This window comes from Amblyraja radiata, chromosome 1, assembly GCF_010909765.2.
Source record: "Amblyraja radiata isolate CabotCenter1 chromosome 1, sAmbRad1.1.pri, whole genome shotgun sequence".
NCBI lineage: Eukaryota > Metazoa > Chordata > Chondrichthyes > Rajiformes > Rajidae > Amblyraja > Amblyraja radiata.
In genome coordinates, this window is record NC_045956.1 from 33,779,938 (window position 1) to 33,806,955 (window position 27,018).

Consider the following 27,018-nt stretch of genomic DNA (forward strand, 5'->3'; position numbering starts at 1 on the left):
AATCCTTTCACTTTTCTGTATGTTTCAATGAGGTCCCCCCCCCCCTCATTCTTCTTAACTCCAGCAAGTACAGGCCCAGTGCCGACAAACGCTCATCATATGTTAACCTACTCATTCCTGGGATCATTCTTGTAACCCTCCTCTGGACCCTCTACATAGCCAGCATATCCTTCCTCAGATATGGTGCCCAAAATTGCTCACAATATTCCAAATGCAGCCTCACCAGCGCCTTTTAGAGCCTCAACATTACTTCCCTGTTTTTATATTCAAGCCCTCTTGAAATAAATGTTATAAGAAAGATGTTGCCAAACTGGAAAGGGTGTGGAGAAGATTTGCAAGAATGTTGCCAGGACTCGAGTGCCTGAGCTATAGGGACAGGTTGAGCAGGCTGGGATTCTATTCCTTGGAGCGCAGGAGGATGAGGGGTGAACTTGTGGAGGTGGATAAGGTGAATGCCCAGTCTTTTACCCAGAGTTGGGGAATCAAGAAACATAGGTTTAAAGTGAGAGGGGAAAGATCTGGAAGATAGGAACCTGAGGCGACACTTTTTCACACAGACGGCACCCGAGGTCAGGATTGAAGTCTGGCCTCTGGCGCTATAAGGCAGCTGCACTACCCGCTGCACCACTGCCTCTTCCTTGCCCTCTTGTCACCCTTATCATTTCCCCCCCCCCCCCCCCCCCCCCACAAGCTATTTCATTAGTTGATACAGCATGGAAACAGACCCTTCGGCACAACATGTCCCATCTACTCTAGTCCCACCTGCCTGCCTTTGGCCCATATCCCTCCAAACCTGTCCTATCCAGGTACCTGTTTAAATGGTTCTTAAACATTGCAATAGTTCCAGCCTCAACTACCTCCTCCGGCAGCTCGTTCTATACACCCACCACCCTTTGTGTAAAATAAAGAGTTACCTTTTAAAAGTTAGGTCAGACCCTCGAGTCCCGGCAACATCCTTGTAAATCCTCTCTGTACCCCTTCCAGCTTGACAACATCTTTCCTATAACATGGTTACCAAAACTAAACACAAAACCTCTACATGTGACCTCACCAATGTATTATACAACTGTAAGGTAGACACAAAATGCTGGAGTAACTCAGCGGGTAAGGCAGCATCTCTGGAGAGAAGGAATGGGCGACGCTTCTTCAGTGCAGAATGGTCTCGAGCCGAAACGTCCCCTATTCCTTCTCTCCAGAGATGCTGCCTCACCCGCTGAGTTACTCCAGCATTTTGTGTCTACCTTCAGTTTAAATCAGCATCTGCAGTTCTTTCTTATAAAACTGTAACATGACCTCCCAAATTCTGTTGTATAAAGTTGTTTTTTTTTGCATATTCTCAGGTCAAATTCAGGAACAGAGGCAGAGACTGTAAGTAGTTTATTTTATATTTTCAATATCACACACACACAGGGTAGGAGGACATGGGGTTAAAGTGAGAGGAGAGAGATTTAATAGAAACCTGAGCAGCAACCTTTTCACATAGGTGTATGGAACAAGCTGCTGGTGGAGCCAGGGACTATCACATCATTTAAAAGACAGGTACATGGATAGGGCTTTAGAGGGACATGGGCCAAACGCAGGCAGGTGGGAGTAGTTGAGGTCTCGGGACCCTTCTTCAGACCGGCTCCGATCTGAAACATCGCCTGTCCCTCCCTGCACAGGTTGCCTGTCCCGCTGAGTTCCTCCAACACATTTAAAAGATATTTGTAACAGGTACCTGGATAGGAATGATACAGAGGGATTTGGGCCAAATGCGGGCAGGTGGGACTGGCGTAGATGGGGCATTTGGGTTGGCATGTGTGAGTTGGGCCGAAGGGCCTGTTTCCACGCCGTGTGACTGCAGCACGGCCTGAGTTGGTCGACAGGGAGTTGGGCTGAAGGGGGCGTTTCTGTGCTGTCTGGCTCTGGTCATTAGCTGGAGTGTCTAACACACTCTGATCATTAGCTGGAGTGTCTAACACGCACACTGCTTCTCACAGGTACCTGATGACTTCGTGCAGACGAGGGAGGAGAATGTCATTTGCAAACTCTGTCAAGAGGCAGCCTCGTTAACCAAACCCAAGGTACCGCAGTGATTTACCACCCACAACCCTGCCGGGAGCTTACTTTTAGCAGTTTACCAGGGTGGTTACAGTGGTGCAGCGGTAGAGCTGCTGCCTCACAGCACCAGAGACCCGGGTTCCATCCTGACTACGGGTGCTGCTTGTATGGAGTTTGCATGTTCTCCCTGTGACCGTGTGGGTTTTCTCCGGGTGCTCCAGTTTCCACCCACACTGCAAAGACATACAGGTTTGTAGGTTAATTGGCTTGGTTTAATTGTAAATTGTTATCCCTACACACTAGGGATAATTTACAGAAGCCAATTAACCCACAAACATGCAGGTCTTCTGAGTGTGGGAGGAAACTGGAGCACCCGGAGAAAACCCACACGGTCACAGGGAGAACGTGCAAGCTCCACACAGGCAGCACCCGTACTCAGGATGGAACACAAGACTTAAGCTATTGTAAGGCAGCAACTCTACCACTGACCCACCCCACAACGTTGCCTTATAATTTACAAAATTTCCGACTAAACTAAACTGTAACTGTAACTAAACTGTAGACTTAAACTAAAAATGTAATCCATTAATAACCCGAATACAAGAGTAAAAATACTTGAATTTCCTAGTGCAACCCGATAGTTTTAGACTTTAAAGATACAGTGTGGAAACAGGCCCTTCGGCCCATCGAGTTCACACCGACCATCGATCACCCCGTACCCTAACAATATCCTACATACTAGGGACAATTTACAGAAGCCAATTAACCTACAAACCTGCACGTCTCTCGGAAGAGAGGGGAAACCGGAGCACCCGGAGAAAACCCACGGGGTCACAGGGAGAACGTGCAAACTGTACAGACAGGATGGAACGCAAGTCTCTGGCGCTGTGAGGCAGCAACTCTACCGTACTGCACTTAATAATTGGTAGTTTTGTTTGTTTTGTGTAGTGTTTATACTAAGCCTGATGATTGTTGAGAAGTTAGTGTACTGTCTAACATCCGTCTGCCATCACACCTCGTGTGTGTTTGGCTATAGTGGCGCCGAGCAACAGTTATCACCAAACTCCACTCCCGAGCAGTCCCCATAGTTTTTTCCTGGATGTAAACCCTTTCGGCGACAGAGTTTCCTGGAAGTGGCGTCACAGGTAGATAGGGTGGTCACGAAGGCTTTTGTTACGTTGGCCTCCATCCCTCAGAGCATTGAGGATAGAAGGAACTGCAGATGCTGGTAAAATTGAAGGTAGACACAAAATGCTGGGGAAACTCAGCGGGTGAGGCAGCATCTATGGAGAGAAGGAATTGGTGACGTTTTGGGTCGAGAACCACTGAGTTTCCCCAGCATTTTGTGTCTACCATTGAGGGTAGAAGTTGGGTGTTATGTTACGGTTGTGCAAGACATTGATGAGGCTGCATTTGGAGTCTCGTGTTTAGTTCTGGTCTCCCTACTGTAGGGAGGATGTCATTCTGGAAAAAGTGCAGAGAAGATTTACAAGGAGGTTGCCTGGACTTGTGAGAGTGGTTTGGCAGACTAAGACTCTATTCCTTGGAGCGCTGGAGGCTGAGGGGTGATCTTATAGAGGTGTATAAAATCATGAGGGTGAATGCACAGTCTTTTACCTGGGGAATCAAGAACCATAAGACATGACATAGATTCCTATTAAATCTTTCCTCTCCCACCTTAAACCTGAGGGGCAATTTATTCACACAGAGGGTGTATGGAACGAGCTGCCGGAGGAGGTATGCAATGCTTAAAAGACACTTGGACAGGTACATGGATAGAGAAGGTGTAGAGGGATATGGGCCAAACATGGACAGGTGGGACTAGTGTGGATGGGACATGTTAGTAGGCATGGGCAAGTTGGGCCGAAGGGCCTGTTTCCGTGCTGTGTGACTGACTAGTTAATAGGTACTTTTCCGCACAGAGGGTGGTGGGTGTATGGAACGAGCGGGCGGAGGAGGTAGTTGAGGCAGGGACTATAACAACATTTAAGAGAAACTTGGGCAGGTACAGGGATAGGACAGGTCTGGGGGGATATGGGTGAAAGTTGGGCAGGTGGGACGAGTGTGGCTGCGGCAGGCATGTTGGTCGTTGTGTAGTTGGTCGGTGTTGTGTGACACTGTGGTGTCCTTTCTCTTGCAGAAGCAGTGCAGCAACTGTGGGGGCATCTTCTGCGCTGGTTGTGCAGCCAACACGCTGCCCCTGCCCTCCTCCCTGCAGCCGGTGTGTGTGTGTAACACCTGCCACGTGGCACTGCTGGAACAGTATGCGCCACCGCCCTGAGGGTGCCCAGCTGAGGGTACACGCTGACAACCGCCGACACCTCTGCAGCATCAGGGAGTGCCTGCTGCTCCAACCCTCCTCTTCCCACAACCTCCTGACACATCGCAGGGAGATCCGTGCCCTCCTTTGTCGTCTTTGTAACCCTTCGGGACCACCGTCCACTTGGACATTTGTTCTTTGGGACGTTAATCGTCCAGTCCAGATACGTCCGTGGAATTGTTGCTTGTTCCTCATCACGTCTGGGACTGGGGGCTGGAGTCCAGATTACCTTTGTGTAGTCAAAGTCCGATACCCCTGTCTTTGTACTCTGGCAACCAGTCTAATCCTTGCCAGATGAGACGGGATTTCCCAATGGGGGTATGGCTCTGATGTAGAAACAAAGAATGGCAAATGCTAGTTTATACCAGATATAGACACATCTCTGGAAAACATGGACACAAAGTGCTGGAGTAACTCAGCGGGTCAGGCAGCTTCTCTGGAGAATGTAGATCGGTGACGTTTTTGGTCGGGTCTGAAGAAGGGTCTCGACCCGAAACGTCACCCATCCTTGTTCTCCAGAGGTGCTGCCTGTCCCGCTGAGTTACTCCAGCACTCTGTGTCCATGTTCTCTAAAGATACTGCCTGGCCCGCTGAGTTACTCCAGCACTCTGTGTCCATATTCTCCAGAGATGCTGCCTGACCTGCTGAGTTACTCCAGCAATTTGTGTCTATATCTGGTATAAACGAGCATTTGTCATTCTTTGTTTCTACATCAGAGCAGATACAATTGGTTTTCCAGCCCGCCCACACCCATCCCTCTCAGAGGGCTATGGAAAGCAGTCATCTTGCAGCGGCCTTATTTTGGTTCCTGGTTCTTTGACCAATTGTGATTGTCCCATTGTGCAGAGAGTTTGAACAACCGCACTGCAGGCTAGACTGAGCCCCAAGACACTGGATCACACGCCGTTCGTTCAATTACCTTGCTCTTGTGCCAGTGAATACGTTCTTCTGTGCAAACTTTGTAAACCAGCGTGCTTTTGAAAAGGGAATTGGCAGCATTGGTGGTGAGGCAATGATCTCAACGCATGCTGCCTAACAAGAGGATTTTGACACTCTTGGCTTCAGACTTTCAGCATCGAATGTTTTTCAGCAAGAGTACTGATCAGACAGGACCCCTCAAATTGTCACAGTGATGTTCACAGCTGCATTCACAACTGGCATCACCATGTTACCTCATACTACAAAGTAGTTTAAATTAAAGCAGGGACAGGTATTTTCTTAACAAGTTTCTCTCTTTTATGGGACTTTAATAATTAAATGTGTGCAAATCATTGATTAATGACCAAATGTACCTTGATATTGTTACTGTTGAGTGTACATCAATATTGGTGTCTGTTAACTCAAGTCCTCGCTATAAAACTGGACAACAGTTATGAGGAAATTTGCACTGCATTTGGGGATGTGAACTAGAATATTGTTGTGTGGAGGAGTATTACATGTTGCTTGTCCTCCCACTGCCTGGGTTCAACTGGATGTCCTGATGATTGCTGTTTGTTGAATGAATAAACCTTCGCTTTGTGCAATGAAGTGCCGAGAGTCGTGGTTTCTGTCCGACTCATCCATGCCGACCAACATGCCCCGTCTACACTAGTCCTGTTTGGCCCACATCCCCATAACCCTTTGCTATCCATGTACCTCTCCAAATGCCTTTTATACGTTGTGATAGAACCTGCCTCAACTACCTCCTTTAGATGTGACTTTGGGGACACAGCGTGGAAACAGGCCTTACGGCGAGTCCGTGCCGACCAGCGATCTCCCCGTACACTAACATTATCCTGCACACTGGGGACAATTTACAATGTTACAGAAGCCAATCACCCAACAAGCCTGCGCGTCTTTTGGAGTGTGGGAAGAAACCGGAGAAAACCCACAGAGAACATACAAGCAGGATTGGATCCGGATCTCTGGCGCTGTGAGGCAGCAACTCTACTGCTGTGTCACCCTGCCACCCTCTGTCAAGTCCTTCCATAGATCCAGCACTTAATGCATGACCCTCAAGTTCCTATTAACCTTTTGTCCTCTCACCTTGAACCTGTGCATTCTGGTTCTTGATTCCCTTACTCTGGGTGAAAGACTGTCTGTTTACCCTATCTATTCCTCCTATGACTTTATACACCTCTTTAAGATCACCCCTCATCCTCCTGCGCTCCAAGTGGAGTCACTGATCCTGGGCAGTACAGTTCCATCACCAATTTTCCAGCAACTGATAGTCCAGCACCTCTAATCCAGACCAAATTACAAGAGCGCACTTGAAATCCCCCACGGAAATCCTCCTGGAAATGTGGCGCCTAGGCCGGGCGAGGTGGCCGATCACCACCTCATCGGGACCCCCGTGCCGATCTGCGGGTCGAGTTTGCCCTCCTGCAGCTGGGAATGTGGAACTCCGGCCCGGCTGGAAATGGCAGATCCGATCCCGTGGCCGACTTTGCGGGCCGCAATCCCAATAGACAATCCCTCAATAGACAATGGTGCTGGACTCCCCCCAACATCGGGAACATGTTTCTTGCCTCCAACGTGGACACGCTAGAGGCAGGAAACATGTTGGGGGAGTCCAGAACCAGGGGCCACAGTTTAAGAATAAGAACGGAGACGAGGAAACACTTTTTCTCACAGAGAGTTGTGAGTCTGGAATTCTCTGCCCCAGAGGGAGGTGGAGGCCGGTTCTCTGGATACTTTCAAGAGAGAGCTAGATAGGGCTCTTAAAGATTGCGGAGTCGGGATTATGGGGAGAAGGACAAGGAATGAGGTACTGATTGGGGATGATCAGCCATGATCACATAGAATGGCGGTGCTGGCTGGAAGGGCCGAATGGCCTACTCCTGCACCTATTGTCTATTGACCCGGTGGGCCGAAGGGCCTGTTTCCGTGCTGTATCTCTAAACTAAACTAAACATAGTTTGACTGAGACATGCTGCTGTTGGTGTAGAGATTTAAAAGAATGGAGCGATTGTAATAAACAATTACAAATCCTCTTCTGGGCCAAGGACATAGTTGCCTGGCTTGGACGCCATCTTTGAAAGACAAGCAGGGAACTAGCCTGTAGCATTCCAGTGTAAGTGCTTTTTGTTAACGTTTGGTTTTGCTATAAGATGGCCGTAGGATTTTTATATCGGCTGCAGAGTTGTTGAACCCATCTGAGGAGATGGGGTTGCATAGGAAGCTGCAAGAGCAGCACAGGAACAGGCCTTTCAGACCACAATGTCCACACCAGCCACAGCATTGATCCAAACTAATCTCCTCTGCCTGCATGTTATCCACATCCATCCATTCCTTGTTTACAAGTTGACTTGGCTTGTCGATCCACGAGAGCCTTAAATGCCACTATCTTATCTGCCTCCACCATCACCCTTGGCACCACGTTCCAGACCCCCACCAGTCTTTAGAAGAAACTTCTCCCAAACAGCTCTTTCAAAGTTTGTCCCTCTCTGCCTTTAATACCACTATACCATTCATGCTCATCATCAAAGCCGTGGGACTTGGCGTCACTCATCTGGATCCACGACTTCTGTATGAACCCAAGCCTTCAATTGGAGACCAGAATACGAGTTGACAAGAACCAGGTATTGTTTGCTATGCCACTCAAGTCAAGTCAAGTGAGTTTATTGTCATGTGCCCCTGATAGGACAATGAAATTCTTGCTTTGCTACAGCACAAAGTCAAAGTAGCCTTTATTGTCATTTAGACCTTGCGGTCTGAACTAAATGTTGTTGCCTTGCAGTCCTACATATAGTAAAAATGACAAAAGCACACAATAAACACAAATTAACATTCACCACAGTGAGTTCACCAGGCACCTCCTCACTGTGATGGAAGGCAAAAGTCTTAAGTCTTTGTCTCATCCCTTCTTATTCTCCCTCTGCGCCGAGGCGATCTAAGCTTCAGATGTTGTGACCCCGCCGGGTGATGGTAAGTAATGTCAGTCCCGCGGCTGAATCCGAGCTCTGCGAACGGTCCAGTTCAAATCCAAGGCCCGGGTTGGTCGAAGCTGCCGAAATTGCGGCCCTCCAGTCCAGCGGACGAAGCTGTTGCGGGACCTCCGGAGAAGAGGTCACCAACCTGTGACCTGCGAGCTCCCGACGATGTCCACTGGGCCCGCGGTCGGGTCGCTGCCCCAGCTCCGAGGCCGGGTCGCCACTGCCCCAGCTCCGAGGCCGGGTCGCCGCTGCCCCAGCTCCGAGGCCGGGTCGCCGCTGCCCCAGCTCCGAGGCCGGGTCGCCGCTGCCCCAGCTCCGAGGCCGGGTCACCGCTGCCGCTGCCCCAGCTCCGAGGCCGGGTCACCGCTGCTGCAGCTCCAAGGCCGGGTCACCGCTGCCCCAGCTCCGAGGCCGGGTCACCGCTGCCGCAGCTCCAAGGCCGGGTCGCCACTGCCCCAGCTCCGAGGCCGGGTCGCCGCTGCCCCAGCTCCGAGGCCGGGTCGCCGCTGCCCCAGCTCCGAGGCCGGGTCGCCGCTGCCCCAGCTCCGAGGCCGGGTCGCCGCTGCCCCAGCTCCGAGGCCGGGTCGCCGCTGCCCCAGCTCCGAGGCCGGGTCGCCGCTGCCCCAGCTCCGAGGCCGGGTCGCCGCTACTGTTGGAACACCACAGCACCAGAGTCGGACTGCTGCCGCTGGACCGCTGCCACAGCACAGAGGCCACCAGCTCCGCTATTAGGCCTCGGCGCAGGCGGAAACGGAGACGGGATATGACAAGAGAAGTCGCATCCCCCCGAAGGAAGAGACCAAAACATGTTTCTCCCCCCCACCCACACATACACAACCAAATAAACCAAAAATTAACTAAAACAGGACAAAAGAACAACAAAAAAAAGAAAAAAACAGACGGACTGCAGGCGAGCCACAGCTGCTAAGGCAGCGCCGCCATCTTGATCTTGGTAGATCAAGATGACAACAGTACATAGTAGGCATTGACCACAAAACAGATCAGTGTGTCCATATACCATTACATAAATATATACACACATGAATAAATAAACTGATAAAGTGCAAATAACAGATAATGGGTTATTAATGTTCAGAGTTTTGTCCGAGCCAGGTTTCAATAGTCTGATGGCTGTGGGGAAGTAGTTATTCCTGAATCTGGTCGTTGCAGTCTTCAGGCTCCTGTACCGTCTACCTGAAGGTTGCAGGGAGATGAGTGTGTGGCCAGGATGGTGTGGGTCTTTGATGATACTGCCAGCCTTTTTGAGGCAGCGACTGCGATAAATCCCTTCGATGGAAGGAAGGTGATGGACTGGGCAGCGTTTACTACTTTTTAAAGTCTTTTTCTCTTAAGTTGCCGAACCAAGCCACGATGCAACCGGTCAGCATGCTCTCTACTGTGCACCTGTAGAAGTTAGAGAGAGTCCTCCATGACAAACCGACACTCCGTAATCTTCTCAAGAAGTAGAGGCGCTGATGTGCTTTCTTGATAATTGCATCAGTGTTCTCGGACCAGGAAAGATCTTCAGTATATCAAGATCTCAAATATGTCAGTTGCCACTGTGGACCACGGGAGGGCATGAACCGGGTGTGAGAGAAGTGGTTGCTTTTGTTGATATTGACAAGAATCTACATCCTATCAGATCCTGTACAGGATACTGAGTTGGATGATCAGCCATGATCATATTGAATGGCGGTGCAGGCTTTAAGGGCCGAACGGCCTACTCCTGCACCTATTTCTATGTTTCTATAATGGCAGTCAATTTACCAGCCAGTACCTCAAAGACTTTGCTGCACGCTGGGGTTTTTGTCGCATCACCAGCAGCCCTGAACATCCTCAGTCAAATGGGCTGTCTGAACGTGCCGTCAGGAGTGCTAAACAATTAATGGAACGATCTCAGAGCAAAATCAGATGTGTACCTGGACCTGCGTAACCTGCGCAACATCTCCCGCGACCCGATATTGGGTTCATCCACTCAGCGTCTGTTGTCAAGGCAGACCCGAGCCGCATTGCCTGTGGCGAAACAGGCAATGGTTACGCATGTGTTCCCACCATCAGAAGTCCAGTCCAGGCTACAACAAAAGCGCGACATTCAGAAAGAGTGGTATGACAAGACGAGCAGACCACTTCCACCATTAGCCGAGGGACAGGTGGTACATCTACAAACTAACACGGGTCATGACCGCCTCGGTGTAATTTCTGGAACTGCCTCCGAGCCACGTTCATACTTGGTCAATGCCGATGGCGGCACCTACAGATGTAATAGGCAACACAACCTGCCTGTAAATGAGCCAGCACCACCTCCGTAGTATTCTTACCACACAAGTGAACTTCCATCCACATCCAGTGGCATCGGCCCGACTGCACCAGCACGACAACCCGTTTCTGATCCGGTTACTTTGCCGATGGCCACGCCGCCTCCACCTGTGCCAAAGTCTCCGGTTTCGTCCCCGGGAATGTTGTTTCAATTTCCGACACCTACTTCACCACCACCGAATGTGTCCCCGGTGTCGGGAGGGGATGGACTTTACCGTACGCGGGCTGGTCGTGTTTGTAAGCCCACCGTAAAGTACCCGGGCTATGTTTGAACTTCCTCCAGTTTATTGCCACATACTATGTGTGCTTTATATAGTCAGCAGTATACATTTGCATTTTATTCTTTGTAGTACTCAGTAGTTTTGCATTTGCATTTAATTCTTTAAGAGGGAGGAAGTAGATTAGTGCCACTCTTACTATTGCTCTGCCCACAAGCTTATTAGAGAGCTCTCTCCCTCTCTCCCTGGCAGACCAGTAGTATGCGTGTAGAGATGATAGCACCTTGTGTTTCCTCTAGAGTTACTAATAAAAGACTATGAATTCTAATCACTATGTGCGAGTCTGATCATTTCCGACAACTTCCCAACCAACAGACCCCGATCAGTGAGGATGGGGGACAAATCATCCTCCACGATAATCCTCACCACTGGTGCTCCACAAGGATGTGCTCTCAGCCCCTTTGCTCCTTGTACACCCACGCCTGTGCAGCCATGTACAAATCTGATGCAATTTACAAATTCACAGACGTCACCACCGTTGTGGGCCAGATATCAAATAACGATGAGACGGAGTACTGGAAGGAGATTGAGAACCTCGTGTCCTGGTGTCGAGACCACAACCTTTCTCTCAATGTCAGCAAGATAAAGGAGATAATGATGGACTTCAGGAAGGGAAGCGGTCCACACACCCCAGTTTACATTGACGGCAACAAAGTAAAGATGGTTGAAAACTTCAAATTCCCAGGAGTCAATATCACCAACAACTTCTCCTGGACCACCCATATTGAAGCACCGACCAAGAAAGCACACCAACGCCTCTATTTCCTTAGAAGGCTTAAGAGGTTCGGCATGTCCCCAACGTCTCCCACCAACTGATGCACCATAGAAAGCATTTTATCGGGTTGCACCACAGCTTGGTTTGGGAACAGCTCCATCCAAGACCGCAAGAAATTGCAGCAAATTGTGGATGCAGCATACCTCTAGATTCAGGGACAGTTTCTTCCCAGCTGATATCAGGCAACTGCAGCATCCTACCACAATTAGAGAGCGGTGCTGAACTACTATCTACCTCATGGGAGAGCCACAGACTATACTGGCTTTATCTTGCACTAAACGTTATTCCCGATATCATGTATCTGTGGATGGCTCGATTGTCATCATGTGACTGGTTAGTACACAAAAACCTTTCACTGTACCTCGGTACACATGACAATAAACTAAAATGAACTGAACTCAAACTCAAACTCAAACACTATGCCCTGTAGTCTTTGACATGGGGAGAAGGCAGGAGAATGGGGCCGAGAGGGAAAGATAGATCAGCCATGATGTAATGGTGGAGTAGACCCAATGGACTAATTCTGCTCGTATGACTTATGGTCGTACGAGAAGTCATTAACACCATCCTACGCCCACTAGGGCCAATTTTTACATTTACCAAGCCAATCAGCGTACAAACCTGTACGTCTTTGGAGAGTGGGAGGAAACCAAAGATCTCAGAGAAAACCCACGCATGCACGGGGAGAACGCACAAACTCCGTACAGACAGCACCCGTAGTCGGGATCGAACCCGGGTTTCTGGCACTGCTTTCGCTGTAAGGCACAACTCTAATGCTGCGCCACTGTGACATCGTTAACATGTCCTTCCTGGGGAAGAAGACTCTGACTGTCTACCCTATCTATGCCTCATAATTTTAGACTTCTATCAGTACATGTAGTAAGTTTGCAGTGGTATGTAGAGCAGAATTTTAAAACATTGCCACATAATGTAAACTTGTTAAAACACCTAGGTTTATTTTATCAAGTAATGTAACATTAAAATGTGTTACAAGAGGTATAATTTGCAGTACAGGCTACTTGGAATACCAAAAAAAAACCCTCATCAATTTCTCCTCCATTGATGATATCACCCCGTGCGTGCGTCGCAGTTGTTCCAACAGGTCGCACCCAGCTTCAAGCTCTTGTAGCATTGGTTACTTTGGCCAGTGTTTAGGTATTCTGCTCAAACAGAAATCTTCACTTCCAAAGCCAGAATAGTCTCCAAATGAGTTACTGTTTACCTCTCCTCAGAACCTGAAAAAGAAGAAACAATCAGGGGGATGAATCAGTGGCGGCACAATGGTGCAGCGGTATTGATGCCTCACAGCGTCAGAGACCCAGGCTCCATCCTGACCATGGGTGCTGTCTGTACGAGGTTTGTACGTTCTCCCTGTTACCGTGTGGGTTTTCTCCGGGTGCTCCCGTTTCCTCCCACTCTAAAGATGGGCAATAAAAGGATGTAGCATTAGGAAGGAGATGAGGAGAAATTTATTTAACCAGAGGGTGTTGAATCTGGAATTCATTGCCACAGACGGCTGTGGACGCCAGGTCATTGGGTATTTTTAAAACGGAGATTGATAGGTTTTTGATTAGTACTTAATTTGTAACGAAGTCTATGGTTACGGGGTGAAGGCAGGAGAATGGGGTTGAGGGGGAATAATAGATCAGCCATGACTGATGACAGAGTAGACTCGATGGGCTGAATAGCCTAATACTGCTCCTATGTTTTAATGGGTTTGTAGATTAATTGGCCTCTGTATATTGCCCTTAGTGTGTAGGGAGTGGATGAGAAAGTGGGATAGCATAGAACTAGTGTGAACGGGTGTGTGCTGGTCGGCGTGAACTTGGTGGGCCGAAGGGCCTGTTTCCGTACTGCATCTCTCTACAACAGGCACAGATAGAAACAGTCAAGACTGCAGTACTGGATTAAATAACTACTATTGAAAGGTTCTGGCTCGGTGCACTTCAAACAATGGCAAACCAAATGCCATTCAGTGGGTCAAGGCTGATCATTCACCTTTTTCCTGCAAAATATATGGAACAGCAGATGCCGGAACCTTGCGTAGAACATAAGAGTGCTGAGTAACCCAGCAGGTCAGGCAGCAGCTTTTAGACTTTAGCCATTTCAGTGCAGAAACAGGCCCTTCAGCCCATCGAGTCTGCACCGACCAGCGATTACGCTGTACATTAACACTATCCTACACAGTAGGGACAATTTACAGAAGCCAATTAACCTACAAACCTGTACGTCTGTGGGGCGCGGGCGAAACCAGAGCACCTGGAGAAAACCCAGCTCCACCGCAACGCCTCAGCTGGTGAAAGGCAGATCATGTTTATCAAAAAGCACACTAATGTGCTGGAGTGACTCAGGATCTCTGGAGAACAGGCATAGGTGATGTTTCAGGACCCGACCTGCCCAAGTCATAGAGAGATGCGGCCTGACCCGCTGAGTTACTTACTCTAGCATCTTTTGGTATCATTTTCCTGTGCTCAACCCATATCCATTGATACTTTGTTGAATATTAAATCAACCTCTAACTTAAATAGAGCGAAACTTATATAATTTACAATCCAACTGTGAAGAAATACTGCTGGTACATCTGGCTGACCAAGTAACGTCCATATAAACCTACAGGATTCACTTGGAACCTACAACAGCTAAAAAGTGAATTAAAAGCAGAGCATTATGTGTCATTTTTTGATCTGGATTCTTCCGATACGATAAAACTTTATTCATCCCCAGAGGGAAATTGTTCTGCCAACAGTCACAACACACAAGGCACACGAAAACCTGAAACCAAAAGTGATAAACAAAAAAAGATAAGTGACTGTCGGCTGACTGCTGTGAGCAACGCGCCTTCACCGGAACGAACAAATAAACGAATAATAAACGAACAAATAAACGCATATAAACGAATGCAGGCTTATGCCCTGGGCAAAGGATTCTAAACTAGAGTCGCCCCCCCGCACACAAACCAGGTCCTTTGTTCCCCCCACGCCGGGCCCTTCACGCTCACCGACCGCTGATTGCGGGTCGATTGCAAGGCCTCACCGCTACTGAGGCTCCCGCTGCTGCCGAGGCTCACTTCTGCTGAGGCTCACTTCTGCCGAGGCTCACTTCTGCCGAGGCTCACTGCCGCCGAGGCTCACTTCTGCTGAGGCTCACTTCTGCCGAGGCTCACTTCTGCCGAGGCTCACTGCCGCCGAGGCTCACTGCTGTAAACTCAGGTATTCTTCCTCACTACTATACCATCAATTTTATTTCAGACCTTACAGTGCATTTTGGCCCATTGAGTAAGTACCGACCAACGATCGCCCAGTACACTTGCACTTTCTTTCACGCTAGGGACAATTTCACCATTGCCAATTAACCTACAAACCTGCACACCTTTGCAGTGGGAGGAAACCGGAGCACCCGGAGATACCCACACAGGTGTCAGGGAGAACGTACAAACTCCGTACAGACAGCACCCATCGTCAGGATTGATGCCGTGAGTCAGCAATTCTACCGTTGCATCACCGTGCTGCCTTCTACTAATTTTACTAAGGCTTAGGAAGTTCGGCATGTACACAACAACCCTCACCAACTTCTACAGATGCACTCCAGAGAATATCTTATTGGAATGCATCACAGCATGGTTTGGGAACAGCTCCATCCAAGCCAACGAGATATTGCAGAGAATTGTGATCGTAGCCCAGACCATCATATAAACGAACCCCTCCATTGACTCCATCTACACTTCACGCTGCCTCGGCAAGGCCTGCAGCATAATCAAGAACCAATCTAACCCCGGTCACTCCCTCTTCTCCCCTCTCCCGTCAGGCAAGAAGTACAGAAGTGTGTAAACACAGTTTAATGCTCATTATTTGCCTCGATTTCATCACCCTTTATACCCTAACTCACCCAAGTGAAAGATCACAGGTAGGAAAATGTGGACATTTAAAAAAAAACATACACATTTTGGGTACAGCGGTAGAGTTGCTGCCTCACAGCGCCAGAAACCCAGGTTCAATCCTGACTACGTGTGCTCTCTGTATGGAGTTTGCACATTCTCCCTGTGATTGCGTGGGTTTTCTACTTGTGCTCAGGTTTCCTCCAAAATCCCAAAGGCGTGCAGGTTTGTAGGTTGATTGGCTTCTGTACATTGTAAATTCTCCCAGGTGTGTAAGATAGTGTACGGGTGTAAGGGGTGATCACCGTTTGGCGTGGACTCGGTGGGCCGAAGGGCTTGTATCTGCGCTGTATCGCTATAGTCTAAAGCCATTCCTTACCTTTCTCCTGACTTCCTTGACCGTTGTGTGTGGCATTGATCCCCGAGCACAGTGAGTTCAGGTAGAGTTCTATGTAGCGATGTTCTGCATCAAAGAGAATGAGAAGTCAGCAGATGTGGCACATGAAGCCTATAGTTACTGAGCTTTGTGCGTGGCCCACAATCAACACGACTCATGTATGAAATCGGCTCGCCTCTAATATTGACAGAACACTCCCCCTCTCTACAACCCTTACTCCCATCACGCACAAAAATAAAACGAGCACAGCAGAAACAAATCTATGACTCTTACAGCCACCACAGCACTAGATAAGAGAAAATAATAATCCAAGATATTTTGATTCAAAGATACAGCTTGCCCTCCGGCCCACACCGACCATTGATCACCCGTTCACATTAGTTCTGTGTTATCCCACTTTCTCATCCATTTCCTACACACTGGGGACAATTTACAGAGGGCCGATTAACCTACAAACCCACACGTCTTTGGGATGTGGGAGGAAACCCGAGCACCCGGAGGAAACCCACGCAGTCACAGGGAGAACGTGCAAACTCCACACAGGCAGCACCCGAGGTTGGGATCAAACCCGGGTCTCTGGCTCTGTGAGGCAGCTGCACCACTGTGCTGTGATGTTTTGGGTATTAACTTTCTAAAACCCCCAAGAGGAAATACAGTGACAATTCAAGCCCCGCCATCTGATGGGAAGTTTAGAAGTGCTTATAATATGTGAGACTATACTACAGCAAAAGACTAGAGGGTTAAAGGAGATTTAAGCGCCTTGAGTATTAGAAAGGCGCTATATAAATCCCATCCATTATTATTATTATTATTATGTGCAGGGCAAATATTTTTAAAAGCTTCTTAAACACGATTATGCTATGCCTCTAAAACCAACCCTGGCAGCATGTTCCAAACCTCACCACTCTCTGTAAAATAAACATGTCCAGCATTTAAAGTTTCCCTCTCTGACCTTACAGATATGCCCTATAGACATTGACTTTCCACCATGGGAAAAAGGTTCGGAATATCTACCATATTTATGCCTCTCATAGGGCGGTGGTGCAGCGGTAAAGTTGCTGCCTCACAGCACCAGAGACCCGGGTTCCATCCTGACTACGGGTGTTGTCTGTACGAAGTTTGTACGTTCTCCCTGTGACTGCATGTGTTGTCTCCGGGTGCTCCCTTTTCCTCCACACTCCAAAGACATGCAGGTTTGTAGGCTAACTGGCTTGGTAGAGTAGTAAATTGTCCCTAGTGTGCGGGGATCGCTGGTCGGCGTGGACTCAGTGGGCTGAAGGGCCAGTTTCCATGCTGCTTCTCTAAACAAAACAAATTTTATGAACAGTGCTCTCCATAATATTTGGGACAAAGACCCATCATTTATTTATTTGTCTCTGTACTCCACAATTTGAGATTTGTTATAGAAAAAAAAAATATCACAAGTGGTTAAAGTGCACAATGTCAGATTTTAATAAAGGCCATTTTTATACATTTTGGTTTCACCATGTAGAAATTACAGCTGTGTTTATACATAGTCCCTCCATTTCAGGGTGACCATAATGTTTGGGACACAGCAATGTCATGGAAATGAAAGTAGTCATGTTTAGTATTTTGTTGCATATCCTTTGCATGCAATGATTGCTTGAAATCTGCGATTCATGGACATCACCAGTTGCTGGGTGTCTTCTCTGGTGATGCTCTGATGGACCTGTACTGCAGCCATCTTTAGCTTATGCTTGTTTTGGGGGCTAGTCCCCTTCAGTTTTCTCTTCAGCATTTAAAAGGCATGCTTAATTGGGTTCAGATCAGGTGATTGACTTGGTCATTCAAGAATTGACCATTTTGTAGCTTTGAAAAACTCCTTTGTTGCTTTAGCAGTATGTTTGGGATCATTGTCTTGCTGTAGAATGAACCGCCGGCCAATGAGTTTTGAGGCATTTGTTTGAACTTGAGCAGATAGGATGTGTCTATACACTTCAGAATTAATTATGCTACTACCATCAGCAGTTGTATCATCAATGAAGATAAGTGAGCCAGTACCTTCAGCAGCCATACATGCCCAGGCCATAACACCCCCATGTGTCCACAAGACCTTTTTCCAGAACTGTGGTTATTCTTTTAAGTACTTCTTGCAAACTGAAACCAGGCCATCCTATTTTTGCAGCTAACTAGTGGTTTGCATTTTGCAGTGTAGCCTCTGTATTTCTGTTCATGAAGTCTTCTGCGGACAGTGGTCATTGACAAATCCACACCTGACTCCTGAAGAGTGTTTCTGATCTGTCGGACAGGTGTTTGGGGATTTTTCTTTAATATAGAGAGAATTCTTCGGTCATCAGCTGTGGAGGTTTTCCTTGGCCTGCCAGTCCCTTTGCGATTAGTAAGCTCACCAGTGCTCTCTTTCTTCTTAATGATGTTCCAAACAGTTGATTTTGGTAAGCCGAAGGAGTGGCTGATGTCTCTAACAGTTTTATTCTTGTTTCTCAGTCTCATAATGGCTTCTTTGACTTTCATTGGCACAACTTTGGTCCTCATGTTGATAAACAGCAATAAAAGTTTCCAAAGGTGGTGGAAAGACTGGAGGAAAGACTAGGCGCTGAGAGCTCTCTTACACCTGTATTAAGGAGGTAATTAAACACACCTGAGCAATTACAAACCCCTGTGAAGCCATGTGTCCCAAACATTATGGTGCCCTGAAATGGGGAGACTATGTATAAACACAGCTGTAATTTCTACATGGTGAAACCAAAATGTATAAAAATGGCCTTTATTATAATCTGACAATGTGCACTTTAACCACATGTGATTTTTTTCTATTACAAATTTCAAATTGTGGAGTACAGAGGCAAATAAATAAATGATGGGTCTTTGTGCCAAACATTATGGAGGGCACTGCACTTCCATCAGGGCTACCCACAACCTCCGACACTCCAGAATAAACAAACTAAGTTTGTCTAACCTCACTTCATAGCTAATTCCCTCTGAGCTTCAAACTATGCCTTCTAGTCTTTGACATTCCTGTAACATGCTGCCAGCATGGTCGGTCATTGTAGATTCAACATTAACTTTTGAAGTGGTTGTGTTCTTGCTGTTTAAATATTAGCTTTAGATTTGTTCTTGTCACATTCCAGGGTACAGTGAAAAGCATGTTATCCAATCAGATCAAACACCACACAGATCCACCACCGATTTTCCGGCAACTGATGGTCCAGCACCTCCTTTAATCCGGACACAATTCCGAGAGAGCACTTGAAATCCCCACGGAAATGTGTTGCCTGGGCCAGGTGAGGATGCCAATCACGACCTCATCGGGACTTCCCCGCCAATTAGCGGGTTGAATTTGCCCCCCTGCGGCCGGGGCTCTGCAACCCCGGGCCGGTTGTAGCCGGCAGATCCGTTTTCCCCCTAGCCGACTTCCAAGGGTAACTCTGTGGGCCGGTATCTTGACACCCCCCCCCCCCCCCCCCCCCCGGCCACCTACATGTAGGAGGCCGTGACCTCTGTTGGTCCAGTAATACGGATAATCGGGCAAGGCTCTGGACCCGAGGTTGCCTGAAAATCAGTGGTGGACCTGTACATAAATGCAATCACGTCAAACTCCAGTACAGTAGGAAGAACAAAGAGGAAGATAGAGTGCAGAATATAGATCTCAGCATTGTAGCGCATCAGTTCCAGAGACAAAGTCCAATGTCCACAATGGGGTAGAGGTGAATCGGACAGTACCCTAGCTTATGGAAGGGCCGTTCAGAAGCCTGATAACAGAGGGGAAGAAGCTGTTCCCGAGTCTGGTGGTGCGCGCTTTCAAGCTTCTGTACCTTCTGCTGGACGGGAGCGGGGAGAAGAAGGAATGACCGGGGTTGGACAAGTCTTTGATCATGTAGACACAAGGAACCGCAGATGCTGGTTATTGATTATGTGGGCTGCTTTTCGAGGCATGGACTGGCCAACATCTACTACTCTGCAATAGCAGGGCCGCAGGGATGGTCCAGAGGAGAGAGACAAACTAGAGCAACCCAGACAACGGGAAACATGAGGTTGTATGAAGGAGACCTGCTGTGAAGTAAGCAGTCTACACTGGAGGCACGGTGTTTCAGACTTGCAGGGTGCAGCAAAGTGCTTACGCATATGTGATTTATCCTTCGTCATGGCAGCGACAGCATCTTCGTGTGTGGCAAAATGCACGTCAGCCTCTCCGGTGGCCTTCCCGTCAGGCCCGTACTCCACTATAATCCGCACTGTCTTCAGGGGCTGGAAAAACTACAGCAGAGACATGTATCACAGCAACTCCTCCCCAAAGGGCCTGTCAGCATCAGGCCTCTCTCTCACACACACACACACACACACAAAAGTCAGCTTTCAGATTACCATGCACTCAAAATTAAACAACACTTAACTTGGACACAGCTGTGACGTGCATGGGGACTGCAAGTCAACAGCTGCAGCCCAGTGTTTGTAACCTGTTATGGTACATTGTACACTGTCTTATTGTGGAGTCAAACGGCACGGAAACAGGCCCTTCGGCCCAACCTGTCCATGCCGACCAAGATCCCCATCTACGCGAGTCCCATTTGCCCGCCTTTTGGCCCAAATCCCTCTCAACCTTTCAAGAGTCAAGAGTGTTTTATTGTCATATGTCCCAGATGGAACAATGAAATTCTTACTTGCAGCAGCACAGTAGAATATGTAAACAATATAATAAACAAGAGAGAGAAATAAAACTTATCCATGCACACGTCCAAATGTCTTTTAAATGTTATTATTGTATGGGAGGCACAATGGTGCAGCGGTAGAGACGCTGCCTCACAGCGCCAGAGACTCGGGTTTGATCCTGACTACGGGTTCAACTTCTACGGTGTTTGTCCGTTCTTTCGGTGACCACGTGTTTTTTCCGGGTGCTCCGGTTTCCTCCCACACTCCAAAGACGTAACAGGTTTGTAGGTTAATTGGCTTCTGTAAAATTGTCCCTAGTGTGTAGGAAAATGCTAGTGTACGGTGTGATCACTGGTCGGCGCAGACTCGGTGGAACAAAGGGCCTGTTTCCACACTGTATCTCGTCTTTCAGCGAAAAGACTATCATGATTACAATTGAGCCGTCACCGACTAGAGAGCGGACCTGACCTCCCAGCTATCTCATTGGAGACTCTCAGACTACCTTTAATCGGACTTTACAAGACTTTATCATGCACTGAACGTTATTCCCTTTATCCTGTATCAGTGCACTGTGGATGCCTTGATTGTAATCTTGTATTGTGTTTTCACTGACTGGATAGCACGCAACAAAAAAGCTTTTCTTAAACTGCCATGGCAGACACATGAAGCAGCAGCAGCCTGGAATAAGTGGGGATAATACAAGGGCTGGATCGCATGAGTTGTTTCCCAAGTTAATCACAGATAACCGTTTATCGACCTGAACCCAAACACACACTGCTCACTGGGTGCAGAGAAGATTTAGGAGGATTTAGCCAGGACGTGAGGGCCTGAGCCACAGGGAGAGGTTGAGCAGGTTAGGACTCTATTCCTTGGAGCGCAGGAGGATGAGGGGTGATCTTAGAGGTGTATAAAATCATGAGGGGATTAGGTCACGTAGATGCACAGTCTTTTACCCAGAGTGGGGGAATCGAGAACCAGAGGACATGGGTTTAAGGTGAGGGATTCAATCACATGTCCATTCAGGTCCATGAAATTATTTTTTTTAAATAATTCAGTACGTATCATTGTACATAAGAAATTAGATAAATCTTAGATGAGCATCTCAGATACAGTACACGAGTATAGCAGTAGCATACAGACGCACGGGGTTAAGGTGAGGGGGGTGGGGGGGATTTAATAGGAACCTAGTAACTCTTTTACACAGAGGGTGGTGGGTGTATGAAACGAGCTGCCGGAGGAGGTAGTTGAGGCAGGTACTATCACATTGTTAATGATGGTACATGGATAGGACATGTTTAGAGGGATGCGAGCCAAACTCAGGCAGGTGGGACTAGTGTAGATGGAGCAAGTTGGGCCAAAGGGCCTGTTTCTGTGCTGTTTTACTCTGTGACTCACTGTCAAATCAAACAGCAGTGATGAGGCAAGTGTCACGGTTAATCAAGCAGAGAACACACAGACTTACTTTAACAACATCCTGTCCATTAACTCGAAATGGGAGCCCCCTCATATGCACGTTATGCACATCCGACCGCTGAATGCAGTGATTAGACTCCACGTCATTTTTAGACAGCTGCACTGTTAACAAAAAACAAAAATGTTGAGAGCAAACAGTACAAGTTGGTACAAGCCTTTAGTTGAATAAAGCACCTGCTGTTCCTTGTGACTACGTCTGTGGAAGGGAATGGACAGATAACCTTTGTCATAGAGTCTTGCAGCAAAACAGGCCCTTCGGCCTAACTCATCCGTGCCAACATGCCCCATCTACACTAGTCCCACTCGCCCGCGTTTGGCCCTCTAAACCTATCCTATCCATGAACCCGTCCAAATGTCTTTTAAATGTTGTTATTCCTACCTCAACTACCTCCTCTGGAAGCTCGTTCCATTCACCCACCACCCTCAGTCCTTTATGTTAAATTATCAAAAACATTTGGTCCCAGAGAGTTGTGAATTTGTGGAATTCTCTGTCACAGAGGGCAGTGGAGGCCAATTCACTGGATGGATTTAAAAGAGAGTTAGATAGAGTTCTAGGGGCTAGCGGAAACAAGGGATATGGGGAGAAGGTAGGCACGGGTTACTGATTGTGGATGATCAGCCTCGAAGGGCCAAATGACCTCCTCCTACACCTATTTACCATGTTTCTATGTCATGCACTACAAAAATACCAATCACATTCTGTTGCAGGCCGACACATTGGTACCAAGATAGGCAAGTCATTGTGCAGTGTCTCAATTGCACACATTTTCATCTCCAGCATCTCCAAGTTTGCAGATGACACAAAGCTGGGTGGCAGTGTGAGCTGCGAGGGGGATGCTATGAGAATGCAGGGTGACTTGGATAGGTTGGGTGAGTGGGCAGATACATGGTAAATGCAGTATAATGTGGATAAATGTGAGACAAAGACCCATCATTTATTTATTTGCCTCTGTACTCCACAATTTGAGATGTGTAATAAAAAAAAGGTTAAAGTGCACATTGTCAGATTTTAATAAAGGGTATTTTTTATACATTTTGGTTTCACCATGTAGAAATTACAGCTGTGTTTATACATTGTCCCCCATTTCAGGGCACATGTTTAGGACACATGGCTTCACAGGGGTTTGTAATTGATCAGGTGTGTTTAATTGCCTCCTTAATGCAGGTATAAGAGAGCTCTCAGCACCTAGTCTTTCCATCACTTTTGGATACTTTTATTGCTGTTTATCAACATGAGGACCAAGGCTGTGCCAATGAAAGTCAAAGAAGCCATTATGAGACTGAGAAACAAGAATAAAACTGTTAGAGACATCAGCCAAACCTTCGGCTTACCAAAATCAACTGTTTGGAACATCATTAAGAAGAAAGAGAGCACTGGTGAGCTTACTAATCACAAAGGGACTGGCAGGCCAAGGAAGACCACCACAGCTGATGACTGAAGAATTCTCTCTATAATAAAGAAATATCCCCAAACACCTGTCCGACAGGTCAGAAACACTCTTCAGGAATCAGGTGTGGATTTGTCAATGACCATTATCCGCTGAAGACTTCATGGACAGAAATACAGAGGCTACACTGCAAGATGCAAACCACTGGTTAGCCGCAAAAATCTGATGGCCAGGTTAGTTTGCCAATAAGTACTTAAAACAGCAACCACAGTACTGGAAAAAGGTCTTGTGGACAGATGAGACGAAGATTAACTTATATCTGATTGATGGCAAGAGCAAAGTATGGAGGAGAGAAGGAACTGCCCAAGATCCAAAGCGTACCACCTCATCTGTGAAACACGGGGGTGGGGGTGTTATGGCCTGGGCATGTATGGCTGCTGAAGGTACTGGCTCACTTATCTTCATTGATGATACAACTGCTGATGCTAGTAGCATAATGAATTCTGAAGTGTATAGACACATCCTATCTGCACAAGTTCAAACAAATGCCTCAAAACACATTGGCCGGCGGTTCATTCTACAGCAAGACAATGATCCCAAACATATTGCTAAAGCAACAAAGGAGTTTTTCAAAGCTAAAAAATGGTCAATTCTTGAGTGGCCAAGTCAATCACCCGATCTGAACCCAATTGAACATGTCTTTTATATGCTGAAGAGAAAACTGAAGGGGACTAGCCCCCAAAACAAGCATAAGCTAAAGATGGCTGCAGTACAGGCCCGTCAGAGCATCACCAGAGAAGACACCCAGCAACTGGTGATGTCCATGAATCACAGACTTCAAGCAGTCATTGCATGCAAAGGATATGCAACAAAATACTAAACATGACTACTTTCATTTCCATGACATTGCTGTGTCCCAAACATTATGGTGCCCTGAAATGGGGGGGGGGAGTATGTATAAACGCTGCTGTAATTTCTACATGGTGAAACCAAAATGTATAAAAATGGCCTTTATTAAAATCTCACAATGCGCACTTTTGACCACATGTGATTATTTCTATTACAAATCTCAAATTGTGGAGTACAGAGGCAAATAAATAAATGATGGGTCTTTGTCACAAACATTATGGAGGGTACTGGAATATAGAAGGATGAGAGGGATTTTGGAATGGACTACATTGTCATGTGACTAGACACAGTGAGATTCTTTGCTGCATACCCAATGTATACAAACAGCATCTGCCTACGGCGCTGACAAAGTTACAAAGCCTGCCAGGTCCTCTTTTTGTTCTTCTACCCCTCCCCCACGCCGGATCCTCCATTGATCTTCCCCTCCCCCCTCATGATGATCCTCCACGCTCTCATCGAACATCGACCGTGGGTCGACCCGCTAGGCTTCACCACCGTCGAGGCCCCATCATCGCAAGGCTTCACCGCTGCCGCAGCCGAGGCCTCACCGCTGTCCCGACCGCACTTCGCACCTACGTGATGCCGACCCGGGCTCCAGACACGGGCTCCGTCGGCCGCTCCAATGACCCGGACTTCTACCCGCGAGGCCCCGGCTGGGCTTCTACGCGGCGATCCGGAAAGCATCGAGACCTCAGCGCCTCGATAAAGGCCTCAGGCTGCGTTCCCAGTCCACAGCCGCGGCCCGTCGGGAAACTTGCTGGCCGCGAGGCCCGTTGGGATATTATATAAGATTCTTAAGTGATTGGAAAGGCGAGATGCAGGGAAAATGTTCCCGATGTTGGGGGAGTCCAGAACCAGGGGCCACAGTTTAAGAATAAGGGGTAGGCCATTAGGACTGAGATGAGTGAAAAACTTTTTCACCCAGAGAATTGTGAATCTGTGGAATTCTCTGCTGGCTTGAAGTGCCAAATGGCCTACTCCTGCACCTTTTTTCCATGATGGTAGACAAAAGTGCTGAAGAAACGGCCCGAAACGTTGCCCGTTTCCTTCGCTCCATAGATGCTGCCGCACCTGCTGAGTTTCTCCAGCACTTTTGTCTATCTTCGATTTTCCAGCATCTGCAGTTCCTTCTTGAACCTATTTTCCATGTTTCTATATCATGCATTACAAAAATGACAATCACATTCTGTTGCAGGCTGATGCGTTGGTATCAAGATAGGCAAGTAATCGTGCAGGGTCTCAATAGCGCACGTTTTAATCTTCTGCAAAATATCACAGAAATAGGACCTGTTCAGAGACCTAGTTTATAAACTAAACCAACAAGTGAAACCAGGCTTTCACTTCCACCAAGCATTCATGCCAAGACACAATACAAGTACAACTGACTGTCTATTATCCGTTCACACTCATGCAATGTTATCGCACTTTCTCGTCCACTCCCTACACCCTAGGTGCAGTTTACAGCGGCCAATCAACCTACAAACTTGTAAGTCGTTGGGATGCGTTCACAGGGAGAACGTGCAAGCTCCACACACAGACAGCACCCGAGGTCAGGATTGAAAAAGGATCTTTGGCGCTGTGAGGCAGTGGCGCTAACCGCTGCGCCATCGTGCGCCCCTCCTCCCCCCTCAATCATTCATTCACTGTAGTCCACAAGATGTCTTACCGCTCTGGACATCTCCATCGCTCTCCATCATGTGGCCATTGTCACTGTTTGCCATGTTGCAGCTTTCGTTGTCTGTCACAGTATCCTGTGAGGTGACTGAATGAGGCATTTTCTTCGAGGGGCGGGCAGACAAATGAAGATCGTTCTTGGTGCTCCGAAATATTTCAATGTATCTAACCAGAAAAAAAACAAACACACACTTGAGACCCATCCTTTTCCTCCAGAGATGCTGCCTGGCCTGCCGAGTTTCTCCAGCGCTTTGTGTCTATCTTCGGTATAAACCAGCTCCTACAGTTCCTTCCCTCACACTTAATATAAGTGTTCCAATATGCTGGTGAGGCTGCATTTGGAGCGTGTGTTCAGTTTTAGTCAACCTGCTGCAAGGAAGGATGTCATGAAGCTAGAAAGAGTGCAAAGAAGATTTACGAGGATGTTGCCAGGTTGGGCAGGCTAGGACTTTATTCCTTGGAGCACAGGTGGCTGATCTTATAGAGGTGTGTAACATCATGAGGAGAATATAGGATGAGTGCAGAGTTTTTTATCCAGAGTAGAGCAATTATAAACCAGAAAACATAGGTTTAAGGTGAGATGGGAGAGATTTAATAGGAACTTGAGGGGCAATATTTTCCACAGAGTGTGGTGGGTGTATGGTGCGAGCTGCCAGAGGAGATAGTTGAGGGGATACATTAACAACATTTAAAAGACACTTCGTCAGGGTTTGGAGATTCATTGGTTTCTGCAAATATTCCCTAGGGATTGGATGCAAAAGTGGAATAATACAGTAGTCATGTGAAGGGGACATGAATGGACAGTGTGGATTGGAGGGTGTTTCTATGCTGTATCTTTTAATCAATCAACCTCAATTAAGTATATTTCAGTCTTCTGAAAACTCAACAATGTCATATTTTCTCGGATTGCTGCTAATGACCATTTGGGAGTCCCTAAGTGCTGTACTTGACTTATTGACACTTCCTTTCAATGCCATCGTTGATGCTTCTATTGTCAAATGTGCAAAGTGCAAACGCACAGTGCAATAATG

The 27,018-nt window shown here is 47.5% G+C and overlaps 2 protein-coding genes across 2 annotated transcripts in view; one reads left to right on the forward strand and one right to left on the reverse strand.

The window, feature by feature from the left end:
• Positions 1-4,632, forward strand: part of LOC116977763 (protein RUFY3-like) — a 94,218-nt gene extending 89,586 nt beyond the window's left edge. Inside the window, exons 14-16 of the mRNA XM_033028545.1 lie at positions 1,341-1,368; positions 1,980-2,063; positions 4,181-4,632. Of these exons, the coding sequence (XP_032884436.1) occupies positions 1,341-1,368; positions 1,980-2,063; positions 4,181-4,321 (253 nt within the window). The 3' untranslated portion in view covers positions 4,322-4,632. The remainder of the gene's footprint in view (positions 1-1,340; positions 1,369-1,979; positions 2,064-4,180) is intronic.
• Positions 4,633-12,574: 7,942 nt separating this feature from the next.
• LOC116972511 (G-rich sequence factor 1-like) overlaps positions 12,575-27,018 on the reverse strand; it is a 36,897-nt gene continuing 22,453 nt past the window's right edge. Inside the window, exons 6-10 of the mRNA XM_033020295.1 lie at positions 25,980-26,152; positions 22,006-22,118; positions 20,015-20,150; positions 15,897-15,980; positions 12,575-12,878 (exon numbers count right to left, since the gene is read on the reverse strand). Coding sequence (XP_032876186.1) covers positions 12,862-12,878; positions 15,897-15,980; positions 20,015-20,150; positions 22,006-22,118; positions 25,980-26,152 — 523 coding nt within the window. The 3' untranslated portion in view covers positions 12,575-12,861. The remainder of the gene's footprint in view (positions 12,879-15,896; positions 15,981-20,014; positions 20,151-22,005; positions 22,119-25,979; positions 26,153-27,018) is intronic.